Source organism: Sphaerodactylus townsendi, linkage group LG13, assembly GCF_021028975.2.
Source record: "Sphaerodactylus townsendi isolate TG3544 linkage group LG13, MPM_Stown_v2.3, whole genome shotgun sequence".
Classification (NCBI taxonomy): Eukaryota; Metazoa; Chordata; class Lepidosauria; order Squamata; family Sphaerodactylidae; genus Sphaerodactylus; species Sphaerodactylus townsendi.
In genome coordinates this window covers 53,741,140-53,753,592 of record NC_059437.1, presented here as the reverse complement: position 1 = coordinate 53,753,592, position 12,453 = coordinate 53,741,140, and the positions used below count along the sequence as shown (strand labels likewise).

At 44.3% G+C, this 12,453-nt stretch overlaps 1 protein-coding gene across 2 annotated transcripts in view; it reads left to right on the top strand.

The window, feature by feature from the left end:
• The window catches only part of HIP1R (huntingtin interacting protein 1 related), a 75,414-nt gene that overhangs the window by 25,645 nt on the left and 37,316 nt on the right, over window positions 1-12,453 (top strand). For both annotated transcript variants that reach the window (XM_048514470.1, XM_048514469.1), the window contains exons 2-6: window positions 5,028-5,091; window positions 6,804-6,946; window positions 8,893-8,949; window positions 9,769-9,849; window positions 11,749-11,825. In XM_048514470.1, the coding sequence (XP_048370427.1) occupies window positions 5,028-5,091; window positions 6,804-6,946; window positions 8,893-8,949; window positions 9,769-9,849; window positions 11,749-11,825 (422 nt within the window). The remainder of the gene's footprint in view (window positions 1-5,027; window positions 5,092-6,803; window positions 6,947-8,892; window positions 8,950-9,768; window positions 9,850-11,748; window positions 11,826-12,453) is intronic.

Sequence of the window (12,453 nt, the reverse complement as noted above, 5' to 3'; positions counted from 1 at the left end):
GATTTTCATTAAGAGGGTTTTCTCCTTCTCCCCACCCAATGCCAATGTCACTGATAGCTTCTTTGGAGGCGCCGCTGTATTTTTATTTATTTATTTATTTATTTATTTATTTATTTATTTATTTATTTATTTATTTATTAATCTTATATACCGCCCAACCCCCAAAGGGCTCTGTAGCGCTGTAGCGCTGTCTGCAACCATAGCTCTGCCATCCCCCTTTGGATTGCACTGTAAGATCTGCTTGGAGGTACCCACAAAAATTCCCAAATCCACACATTTACACACATTAACCTATCTTTTATAGAAACAGAGCGTTGGTTCAACACTACCGTCTGCTCAGGCTGGCAGCATTTCTCAAGGGTCTAAGCAAAGGGCTTTCACGTCACCTGCCACCTGAGCTTTTTAAACTAGAGATGCTGAGACTTTCTGGATGCCGAGCAGATGCTGTAGGCTCTCCCCTAACCACAAATAACAAATGTATTCATTTATTTATTAAATTTGACTGCCCGCCCTCAAAGTTCTCTGGGCAGTGTACAACCAGTAAAATACAATAAAATACAATAAAAATCACATTTTGGCCTTTAAATCGACATAAACTACATAAAACCTCGATAAAAAGAGGTCTAACATTGGCAACCCGGGAAAACTGGTACCCCCTTGGGAGAGGACAAGGCATAGCACTTGGCTGCCAGTGATGGTAAATACAAATGTGTAAAATAATTGGTGATTAGAGAACCAGTGAGCGATCAGAAGTATGGGTGCATAGGGGTGTTTTTTGCCTTATAATACTCAATGCTACTGTCTGAAATAGGAGGGAAGAAATACCCCACCCGCCCCCAGTCTGTGGCCTCTCTTTTTGTAGGCCTTTCTGGTGGAAATAGCACAGAATTTGGGGATGCTGCCAAGTCCAGTTTCCACCTGGAAGGAACTTTGTGTCTTTCTAATGACAGGTTAGGCAAATGCCTGCTCCGCTTAGGTAATCATTAATTCTGTCTCACTGTGGGGTGCACTGAATAACCTTGAGAAGACTGGGTTGAATAATGCTCTCATGCAGAGATTTGTGGACGAGTTTCCAAAGAAGTGACCGCGCTGACTTTCTCCTCTGATCGGATCTGCGTGGTTGGAGTGAGAAAGAGCACGTTATTGTGTGAGTCTACTGAGGAGGCCATCAGGAATTCATTGACATTCCAGTTTTTTATGCTGAGGTCTAAATACCATCCTATAGAACAGCGATGGCGAACCTTTTTGAGACCGAGTGCCCAAATTGCAATCCAAAACCCACTTATTTATCGCAAAGTCCCAACACGGCAATTTAACTTGAATATTGAGGTTTTAGTTTAGAAAAAACAGTTGGCTCCGAGGTGTGCATTACTTGGGAGTAAGCTTGGTGGTAGTCAGTGGTTTTGCTTTGAAACAACCGTGCAACTCTTCGAACGGGTGAATCACGACCCTGGGAGGGTTTACTCAGAAGCAGGCCCCATTGCCGGCATGAAATCAGTGGGGTTTAACAGCGCTTAACAGGGTTACCTACACTGCTTCCCCAAAACTAGGTCTTAGGTTTAATGCTAATAATTGAGCCCAGTGGCCCAGGACAGCCTAGATGTGTGTGTGTGGGGGGGGGGGGGCTCTGTTTGTGCATGCCCACAGAGAGGGCTCTGAGTGCCACCTCTGGCACCCATGCCATAGGTTCGCCACCACTGCTATAGAACATCTTCTGGGAGAATCCATAGACAAGGGTGTTGTGGGTTTTCCAGGTTGGTGTTGCAGTAGCATTTTCTCCTGACGTTTCACCCACATCTGTGGCTGGCAAAGGAAATTCTCTGTATTTCCTTTGACAATACAAATCGATAAACAACTCTCAATATCAAGTCCCTACCAGTTTCTTGGGGGTAAAGTGTAGGTGACTGGGGAGGCAATGGCAAACCACCCTGTAAACAAAGTCTGTCTAGGAAACATTGTGATGAGATGTCACTCCATGGGTCAGTAATGGCCTGCTGCTTGCATGGGGAACTACCTTTACCCTTACCTATATATCTAGATTAGTGGTGGTGAACCTTTGGCACTCCAGATGTTATGGACTACAATTCCCATCAGCCCCTGCCAGCATGGCCAATTGGCCATGCTGGCAGGGGCTGATGGGAATTGTAGTCCATAACATCTGGAGTGCCAAAGGTTCGCCACCACTAATCTAGAGCATTAATGTTACCACTGCAGCCAAGAAATCTACGAATCTGATTTAAAAAGAAGCTGGAATTCTTACCAATCAACTAAGCATTTGGTGATGAGGTTATTTGATTTATTGTTGAAGGCTTTCACGGCCGGATTCAACTGGTTGTGGTGGGTTTTCTGGGCTGTGTGGCCGTGGTCTAGTGGATCTTGTTCTTGTTTACTGCATCTTGTTTACTGCATCTGTGGCTGGCCTCTTCAGAGGTGTATCACAGAGGGAAGTCTGCTACACATGGTGTGGTTCATGACTATGAGATTGTCATTTGGGCTGTGATGCCTGTTTGAATTTCAGCTCACTTGTTCCTAGTTCTGCTCTTTAGGTGGCTTCCAGTTAATGGTAACAAAGATGTAGGTAACGTCTGAATAAGCATTAACATATGAAACACGTCACCCACTAGGCTCAATTTAGGTTTGATATTTCTTATATATATAATAAGGAACAATGCTCATCACATAAGAATAATATAATCTACTGTTGTATCATCACATGAATTATTTTTCTCTTTTTCCATTCAATAGTCTAAACTTAAACATTTTCTCTTTTTCCATTCAATAGTCTAAACTTAAACAACCTTTGGTGTGGTAGGATCCAACAGCTTCTTGGAAAGCGTTTATTACCTATAGAACACCTCATGTACAAGTAAATGGCAAATTGGACCAGAGAAAGGTGTGGTAGGATCCAACAGCTTCTTGGAAAGCGTTTATTACCTGTAGAACACCTCATGTACAAGTAAATGGCAAATTGGCACTGATGAAGGCACCGAAGAGCGCAATTTCGTGCGATGCGTTCCTGCCAGCAATGAATTGAAGACTGCAATATTTATGACTGAACTTGGTCAACAATTGCAAGAACTTGGATTTGTATGAATGTGGAAACACCTTTGAAGGGATGTTTAAGTTTAGACTATTGAATGGAAAAAGAGAAAATGTTTAAGTTTAGACTATTGAATGGAAAAAGAGAAAAATAATTCATGTGATGATACAACAGTAAATTATATTATTGTATGTGATGAGCATTGTTCCTTATTATATATATAAGAAATATCAAACCTAAATTGAGCCTAGTGGGTGACGTGTTTCATATGTTAAGGCTTCCAGTTAATAACAAAACCAAATCACATCAGATCAACAAACCAGTAATAACAGAAGGATAGCAAACCCATAATTCTGGATGATTACCCAAACTACTCACACTCTATGTCTGCCCACCAATACATCCAGCAAGAGCAAAACAGCAACAGAAGGCCAAAGCTGTGGCCATTTTTAAAACTCTTGTTTTATGCAAGGCAAATTGTTATTCTGGAGGCCAAAATGAAGGTGCCACGATGTAAAGGCCCTGCTCCTAGTAACCACCCTTGTTTCATGAATCAAGGCTTCAAAATCTTGATTGGAGGGCAAAGTTTGTAGGACAGGAGTGGTCCTTCAAGCCCCCTAGAGCATAGGTGTCAAACTCGCAGCTCTCCAGATGTTATGGACAGGAGATGATGGGGGATGATGGGAACTGTAGTCCATAACATCTGGAGGGCTGTGAGTTTGACACCTGTGCCCTAGAGTCAAGGCATTTAGGGACTTACAGGTAATAACTGAATTGTGCTGAGACACTTGTAAACAATAACCAAAACTCTGAATTATGCCTGGAAGATGATGAAGCCATATTTTTAGAAACCCCTTCCAAATTTTCCTGGTTGCTCTCCAGGTGGTTCTCAGATGCGATGTGGCATAGCACAGTTGTCCTCTTCCTTCCAGGTGTTGTTCTCAGACAGTATTTTTTTGTTGTTGTTGAACTATTTTGAACAGGATGTCCTTTCAGAGTATTATTGCAAAGTGCTTTCTGTCCAGCAAATTCTTATTGTGAAGTCCGGAACTGTACCGACATCCTTTCAGCTGAAACAGCATAACTCTCTGAATTTTACAAACGATGTCTGGGATTTGAAATCTGACCATTTGTTAGACACTCAGGGAGGTCTGACAGACAAGTTTGACTCCCCTGACGGTAGGACTGCTGAGCCTGTCAGTGTGCGTGTGTGTATGTTGCTGTAGATGTTACGAGCATGTATGGACAGAACATTTGGAAGCGGATTCAGTGTTCAAATGCAACTTCCAGTGTTGAATGTAGGAAACAGTGCAAAATTTCAATGGTTTTATAGGTTTGGGCCATAGCTTTTCACATGCAGGTACCTGTGGGGCAGAGGTGGGATCCAGCAGGTTCTCACCAGTTCCTGAGAGTGGGTTACTAATTATTGGTGTGTGCCGAGAGGGGGTTACTAATTGGGTCCGCTTTTCCATCTCCACGCCCTCGCCTCCCCGAGAGGCATCCTGCCTTTGAACGTGAAGGTTCCATATAGCAATTGCGACTAATAATGTAACTCGCTGAACTGGGTTAATCCCTTTCAGGTACTGCAATTCATTGATTCTCAGCCTTTCGTACCTTTTATCTCACCAGTCTCTATCAAACAACCTGTGTGTTTCACCATTGCTGTGTTCAGATTTGTGAGTTGGGGCATTTTCTATAATGTGCTGATGATTTAGAAATGACCTGGTGCAAAAAAAATTTGGGGGGGTCGTGGTGGGGTGGCTGCCCATGGGGGGGAGGGGAATCCAACTCAGGTTTTGCCCAGGGCTCAGGTTTGCCTAGGTACGCCTCTGCCCCCTTTGCTAAGCGGGGGGGGGGGGGGGCTGGCAAGGGAACCTGTTACTAAAATTTTGGGATCCCACCACTGCTGTGGGGTAAAGCTGGACATAACAAAGTCTGTGTCAGCGCTGTTTTTTCATCTCTCTCTTTTCTTTTTCTCCCTTTCCAGGCAATGAGCATCAGCAAAGCTATCAACACACAGGAAGCACCAGTGAAAGAGAAGCATGCCCGCAGTATCCTTTTCCCAGTAGCCTTTGCTTGCGTTGGCAGGATCTGTGCATCACCAACCGAATATGGTGCTATTGTTGCTCTGTATTGAGCGTTCACCTCCTGATTTATCTTGCCAGTGCATGAAAATCCTGCTATAGAGGAACTCTAGACTGAGTGTAACAATAGCTACTATTCCTCCTTTGTGACTTGGAGTGGTTCAGTTGTCCTAGAGAGGCAGTTCTGTACTACCACGTAGTGCAAGTGAGTGCACAGTAAGATGTCCACAACTATGTCGTGGCAACTTGGCGACAGACACTTGATAGTTGCCCAATGATGCCATCATCTGATTCCTACCTTGCACAGTGTTTCCTGATGCAGTGTAAAGAAAAACAATAGCTATCTGCCCCAGGGAGTTCACTGTTTGAAGTCTGAAAGATAGATACTGAGGGGTAGTGATTGGCAAATGTCTGCAAATGCAGATATGTTTCAGCTGTAAAGATGCGGGGCTGCGAGATTAAAGCTGAAGATGGGGTTCGAAGGAGATTGGGAAGGGGTATTTTGGGTGAAAGTTAAAAAAATTAATCATACTGTAGACAGAATCACTCTTTTGCAACACCCATGCAGGCTGGAAAGTACATTAAAATCAGCTGCCTATCGACATTCATTTTATAGAAATGAATTCATGACCGCATCCTGGTATTAATCTGAGATCATAGACTCCTGTCTGGAAAAGATTCTTTGGATCATCAGTTTTAGTGATAAAATTTCCATGTCTGTGCATTCGTTTATTGCTCACTGGTCATGCGGCTAGGTCTTCCTTTTCCTTGCCACACTGTTCTTAGATGAGGTCGGGCTAGGCCCTAAAGCCTCATTTTCCTAATGTAGCAAGTAAACTGAGGTAAAAGGTGCATGTTATCAAACACAGGCCTGCCTAGTTTCCCCATTATACCTAGCTCAGTTTCCCTAGCATCATTATGACATATGTTCTTCCTCACATCCTCACTTCCCATCTTTTCCAGAGAAAAATTCAGCATGATTCTAGTTATTTATGTTATTTAGAAACTCAAAACTGAGGTGAAAGGACTTGCATATTAGAATCATAGAATCATAGAGTGGGAAGAGACCCCCAAGGGCCATCAAGTTTAGCCCCCTGCAATGCAGGAACACACAATCAAAGCACTCCTGTCAGATGACCATTTAGCCTCTCTTTAAAAACCTCCAAAGAAGGAAACTCCACCACACTCCAAGGTAGTGCATTCCACAGTCCAACAGCCCTGACTGTCAGGAAGTTCTTCCTGATGTTTAGGTGGAATCTATTTTCCTGCACCTTGAACCCATGACTCCTGGTCCTAGTCTCTGGAGCAGCAGAAAACAAGCTTGCTCCCTCACCAACACGACATCCCTTCAAATATCTAAACATGACTATCATGTCACCTCTTAACCTTCACGTCACCAAACTAAACATCCCCAGCTCCCCAAGTCTCTCCTCGTAGGGCATGGTTTCCAGATCTTTTACCATTTTGGTTGCCCTCCTTTGGACCCATTCCAGTTTGTCAATATCCATTCTTGAAGGATTACAAATGGGAATAGAAGAATGCAACATAGTGCTGCCATTTTGGCAGCAGCCCGCTGTTTATGATAATGTGCCCTAAGATTAAAATAGACTGAGGTAAAGATTTGTGTGTGTGCACTGGTGTTTCATGGATATATATATTTTTCCTTGACTACACTGAAGGAATTATTCTTGGAACTCATCATGAGAAAGGCGCGTTCACGTTTTGGTCCTACGCTATTGGTCTCCCCTTGCCCAGTAGCTCGATTCTCAGCTGGAAGTTCTGCCATGTTCTCCACAAAGTCCTGCGGGATGGGCACCCAAACGTAAGTTGTTTAGCCAATGGATGCAAGCTCTTGGTGAACGGGATTATGTACTGTTTGTACAGAGGTAGTGTTGGAGGAAAAGGAACTGTGCTTCAAAACAAAACAAACTTCCAAATTCCTCAAGGACATGATTTCATGGTATGGCAGGAAATCCTGAATTTATGCAAAATAAATCATGCAAATTAAGTGTATTTGTGTCTATTTGTCTTATTTTGCATAATCCTAATTTTACATGCACTTCCCTTTCCCCTTGCAAGTCATACTCGGCTCCTCCTCTGGCTTCTGAGATTTCAGTAGGCCTCACATGCCTTCATTTATCTTGAGGACTAGACTTCTTTTTTTTCCAAACAATGGTTTAGATTCCCAGATGAGAATCTCAGGTTCCGTATACTCAGACTAAAGATGAAGAAGGCTAAATATGATATGTTCATTTCTTGCTCAAAAGTGAACGAAACCTTCTAGATGATGTTTAAGTTTGCCTGGGACTCTTAGTATGTTGAATATTTCACATATGAAATTATCTCGGTAAGCTTAAAATCATTGCCATGCTGGACTAGACCAATGGACCATTTAGCTGAGCTGCTCCAAGAATGCTCGAGACCTGGGCAGGGTGATTCTACCTGCCCCATTTTAGCCCCTGGTGTCTGATAACTGGAAACGTGTTGTCTTTGAACTTAGAGGTAAGTTTGCAGCTCAGCCTCTGTGAGGGAAGGGAAGTTGTCAGTTTAACTGAGATTTCAACTTCAGCCCCAGAGGAGTAGGGGCCGACTCTGAGAAGATCCCCGGAGGTGAGGAAACTTAGCAGCTGGGAGACTGAGTTTAAAGAGGAACCTGATCGAACTATTTTTTTCTCCAAATAATGTACTTGTAGAACTTGCTACTGCAGGGTTTTGTGATGCCCTCTGGCACCAAGGGGTTTAAAAGGGGAAGAGAAACATTCATAGAGGTGAGATCTGTTCCTGGCTGTTAACCGTGGTGGTTGAAGGGACCTTCACAGACAATAGGGACCTTCACAGGCCCCTCAATGATGTGGCTGGCCTCCACTTGGGCCAGGGCCTTTACGGTGTCCTCCAGCTGTCCGGGCCCTGCGGGATTTGGGTGATTTCCGCAGGGCCTGTAAGCCTGAGTTGTTCCACCGGGCCTTTGGAGAGACCAGCCGCTGAGTGTGCCCCCCCCGCCCCCCCGGTTCCATATGGGTCTTGTTCCATGTGAGCCCTAATATCATCGGGTTTTATCATCTCCTCTCTCTCCTCTTTTTCTGGGAGAGATTTAGTTATGGTAAGCACTGACTTTTGTGGGATGCCTAGGTTAGGAAGTATTTGCTGTTTTTAATGGATATTTATGATAATTATGTTTTAGTGATTTTATGTACACTGTTTGTGTTGTTCACCGCCCAGAGCCCTCTGGGGATGGGGCGGTATATCAAGTCGAAAAAATTAATTAATTAATTAGTTAATTAATTAATTAATTAAATAGCTGGAAGCAGCTTTTGGAGCAAATATGCGCAACTTTGTGCCCTAGCCTCTGAGCTTCCTTTTGCCAAAGGGAAGTACCTCCTGCTAGCAGGATGGAGCTGCAGGATTTCACTCAGAGGCTGAATGAATAATGCACGGTAAGGACTTTTATCCAAGATGGAGGACTGGGCCAGAATTGCTCGTGGGGAGTCTAGTAACAGGCAGACTATGTGTTACTAACCCAGAAAGGAAGGATATGGCAGCTTGGCTGAGACCCTGGCGAGGGATTTGTGCCATTTTGTGGCTTGGTCATTGGTGTCATGACCTGGTGATACTCAATGAGGAGTAGGGCTGTCTGCCCAGTTAGATTTGGGAACGCCCAGTGGAACGATGGAAGAAGAAATTACCCCTGGGATTCGTTTGTGTTTTTGACATGACACGGTCCAGAATACGCCGCATTTCTGAAGTTTCCTCGCTTGCTGACTTTCCCAGGTTCTTCAAGATTGCCAGAGGTATCGAAGTAACATTCGAGAAACTGGAGACCTCTGGGTAAGTGCCGTAATATGCCACATCATCTTTTTCAGGGCTTTTACATTTGAAAGAAGAAGAAGAAGAGTTTGGATTTATATCCCCCCTTTCTCTCCTGCAGGAGACTCAAAGGGGCTTACAATCTCCTTGCCCTTCCCCCCTCACAACAAACGCCCTGTGAGGTGGGTGGGGCTGAGAGAGCTCCAAGAAGCTGTGACTAGCCCAAGGTCACCCAGCTGGCATGTGTGGGAGTGTACAGGCTAATCTGAATTCCCCAAATAAGCCTCCACAGCTTATCTAAATTCTAAAGGAATTTAGAACAGTTTTTTAAAAAAGAAATAATGTTAATTGTCCCAGATACAACATGAATGTTGTGTGTGACTGGTCAGCAATAGCCCTGGTCTTGCCCTTTTGAGCAAGGAATGGGAGATGTGATAGGCGGGGACCGTCTTTCAAATTTCCCAAAAGTCTTGCCAGCATACAGGGATATCCCCACCAGCAGCATATCTAGGGAAAATGTAGCCTGGTGCAAAATCTGAGTTTTCCACTCCCCCCATATGGATGGCTGCCCTCCCCCACCATGACCAAGCAACATGGGGTGTGTGTGTGGGGGGTGATTTTCCACCCCCCACATGACTAAATGGCCAGAGCCTGGGGATATTTGATCCCGTATGTCCCCCTGGGCAGTACGCCCCTGATCCCCACTCCTGTGTTTTGCCTCTGGAACTGGGAATGATGGGACCAGATGGTACGTGTGGAAGGGACTGCTTTGGGCTGGAGCTGCCCGTAGTTGATTTAAACTTCTTTTGAAACCAGGCTATGTTGTTTTTTCCCTTCCAGGGCCACCTGCATGACCGTTACGGCCAGCTCGTAAACATTTACACCAAACTTTTGCTCACGAAAATCTCCTTCCACCTCAAGGTAACTTGATTAATACAACTCCACCCCCACAAACTCTTTTGAACAGTTCCTGTCAAGATTTGTTATTTTTCCTTCTTTGCGGGGGTAGTATGGGGGCAAGGGAGAGTCCTGGGCATTGTGTGTGAGTGGCAGATTGAGCTGTTTTCAAGCATTCATAGGACAAAAAATTCCCTCAGCTGTTTGTGTCTCCACCCTTTCATTTCCCCAGTTGGACTAGGTTCTTCTAGCCACCCACAGTGGAGATCTTCAAGGGAATTAATCTAATTTGTTCGGTGGGAGGGGAATGATAATATTTGGCACGTTTGAGTATTTAGAGGACTTTGCAGTTATCTTTTTGTAATCTTTAGATGGGTCAGTAAGGATGTTCCATTCGAGTCTGATAATTTGTAGTATTTGTATTTGGCTAACTGGTCCCAAACATGCGGAGGGGTACGCTGCAGTACTGCAGTCAAAGCTCTGCTCATGAACTGAGTTCAATCCCGATGGAAGTCGGTTTCAGATAGCCGGCTGTGAAGAGTTCAGCGAACTTTCTAAAAGTGACAGTTGGAGGCTGCGGCTCTCAGCACAGAGAAAGGCAATTAGTTTGGTTGAGGGTTTAACTGAAGCTGAAGCCCAATTTGTTTTCCTAAATGTTTTCTGTTAGTTCATTAGAGCAATTTGTAAGCTTGCCTGTTACATATCTTAAGCTACATTAAGTGTTTTCTTGAATTTTAAGTTGCTAGCTGTCACTGGAAGTTTTATTATGCTAGCCTGAGATATCAGATATAAGTAAGACTTAAATAAACTACAAAAAGAAGAAGTTTCTAATGGACTGATTGTCTCTGAGTGTATTGAATCAATAAGTAGGTCAAATAGAAGGGGACTGAGTTCAATCCCGTTGGAAGTTGGTTTCAGATAGCCGGCTCAAGGTCAACTCAGTCTTCCATCCTTCCAAGGTCAGTAAAATGAGTACCCAGCTTGCTGGGGATAAAGTGTAGATGACGGAGGAAAGTAACAGCAAACCATCCCATAAATGTAGTTTGCCTAGTAAACATTGTAAAGTGACATCACCCCATGGATCAGTAATGACCTGGTACCTTACCTTTTAACTGGCTTACTATGTTGTGTTTGCTAAAAGAGATTGCTTGACCATATAAGAAGAAGAAGAAGAGTTTGGATTTATATCCCCCCTTTCTCTCCTGCAGGAGACTCAAGGGGGCTGACAATCTCCTTGCCCTTCCCCCCTCACAACAAACACCCTGTGAGGTAGGTGGGGCTGAGAGAGCTCCAAGAAGCTGTGACTAGCCCAAGGTCACCCAGCTGGCGTTTGTGGGAGTGCACAGGCTAATCTGAATTCCCCAGATAAGCCTCCACAGCTCAGGCAGCAGAGCTGGGAATCAAACCCGGTTCCTCCAGATTAGATACACGAGCTCTTAACCTCCTATGCCACTATTGCTATAAGAAAAATTATTAGGTGTTTTGCCTGTAACTCTGACTCTGTCCCTTCCCTGGTGGAATCTGTCTTAACTTCCTCCACTCACACCCCTCTCCTGTGGAAAGTGTGAATGAAAGCGGTCAGCTCCAGCCTTCCACTGAATGCTCCCAGGCTGGGCATGTGATCCCACTCCAAAGGCCTGTAAAAATATGTTGCAGGCGCATGTATTAGTCCATTGTGTGAATGTGCCAGACACATGTTGGGAAAGCAAAGTGGACTTAGGTAGCAATTCATTATGGATCCGTGCCTGGATTTTCCTAGGGCTGAGCTGGATCCTGCTAAAAAAACCCCTGAAACTTAATTAATTTATTTACAAAATGTCCTGGCCGAGTGCCACTAAGGCGGTTAACAATTTAAAACAGACACGATAAAATACGTTATAATGATGGGCGCTGACCGTCTTCTTGTTGAATGTCTCCCCCAAGCATCCTGAATTTCCCCCGGGTCTGGAAGTGACAGACGAGGTGCTAGAAAAAGCTGCCGGGACAGATGTGAATAATATGTAAGTATTCCCCAGCCCCTTTCCTGGTTATTTGAAATATTTGACAATGCATAATAGAGCTCTTTGTTCCCTGGGTGTCAACAGAGCGTCCCGAGAGCTAAATGCACCTCATAAGGCAGACTTTAGGCAGGAGTCCAAGATACCTCTTGGCCAGCAAGCTCTGAAATTCACTGATCCTACCAGGTTCATTTCCCCCAAACCTTTGCATCCTGGGGCACCTTTTTCTGGATTAAAGCTGGACACGTCATTTTTTTTAAAGCCAGTTTCAAGCATGTTATAGTTCTAACAGCATTTACACAGGGAGAAGAATGCGTGAGTTTATCTTGGAAGGTTTTGTTTGAAAACATCACAGATAAAAACCAAAGGGGCGTTCATTTTGTAGTTCCATGAAGCTCCAAGCCGGGCAGTTGAGTTTGGTCCTGCTGTCTCTGATGGGCAGCTGAGTTCCAAGGTCTCTGGTCAAGAACGGTCCCCTCCCAAACCTCTTACAGGGAGATGTTGGGACCTTTTGCATGTATCGCTGTGTTATGCCTGTCCCCCAACTAAGGTAGCTAAATATTCATATCCATGTGGAGAGGCAGAAACCTCATCTGAAAACCATAGATTGCAAGCCAAAAAGAGATGTCTG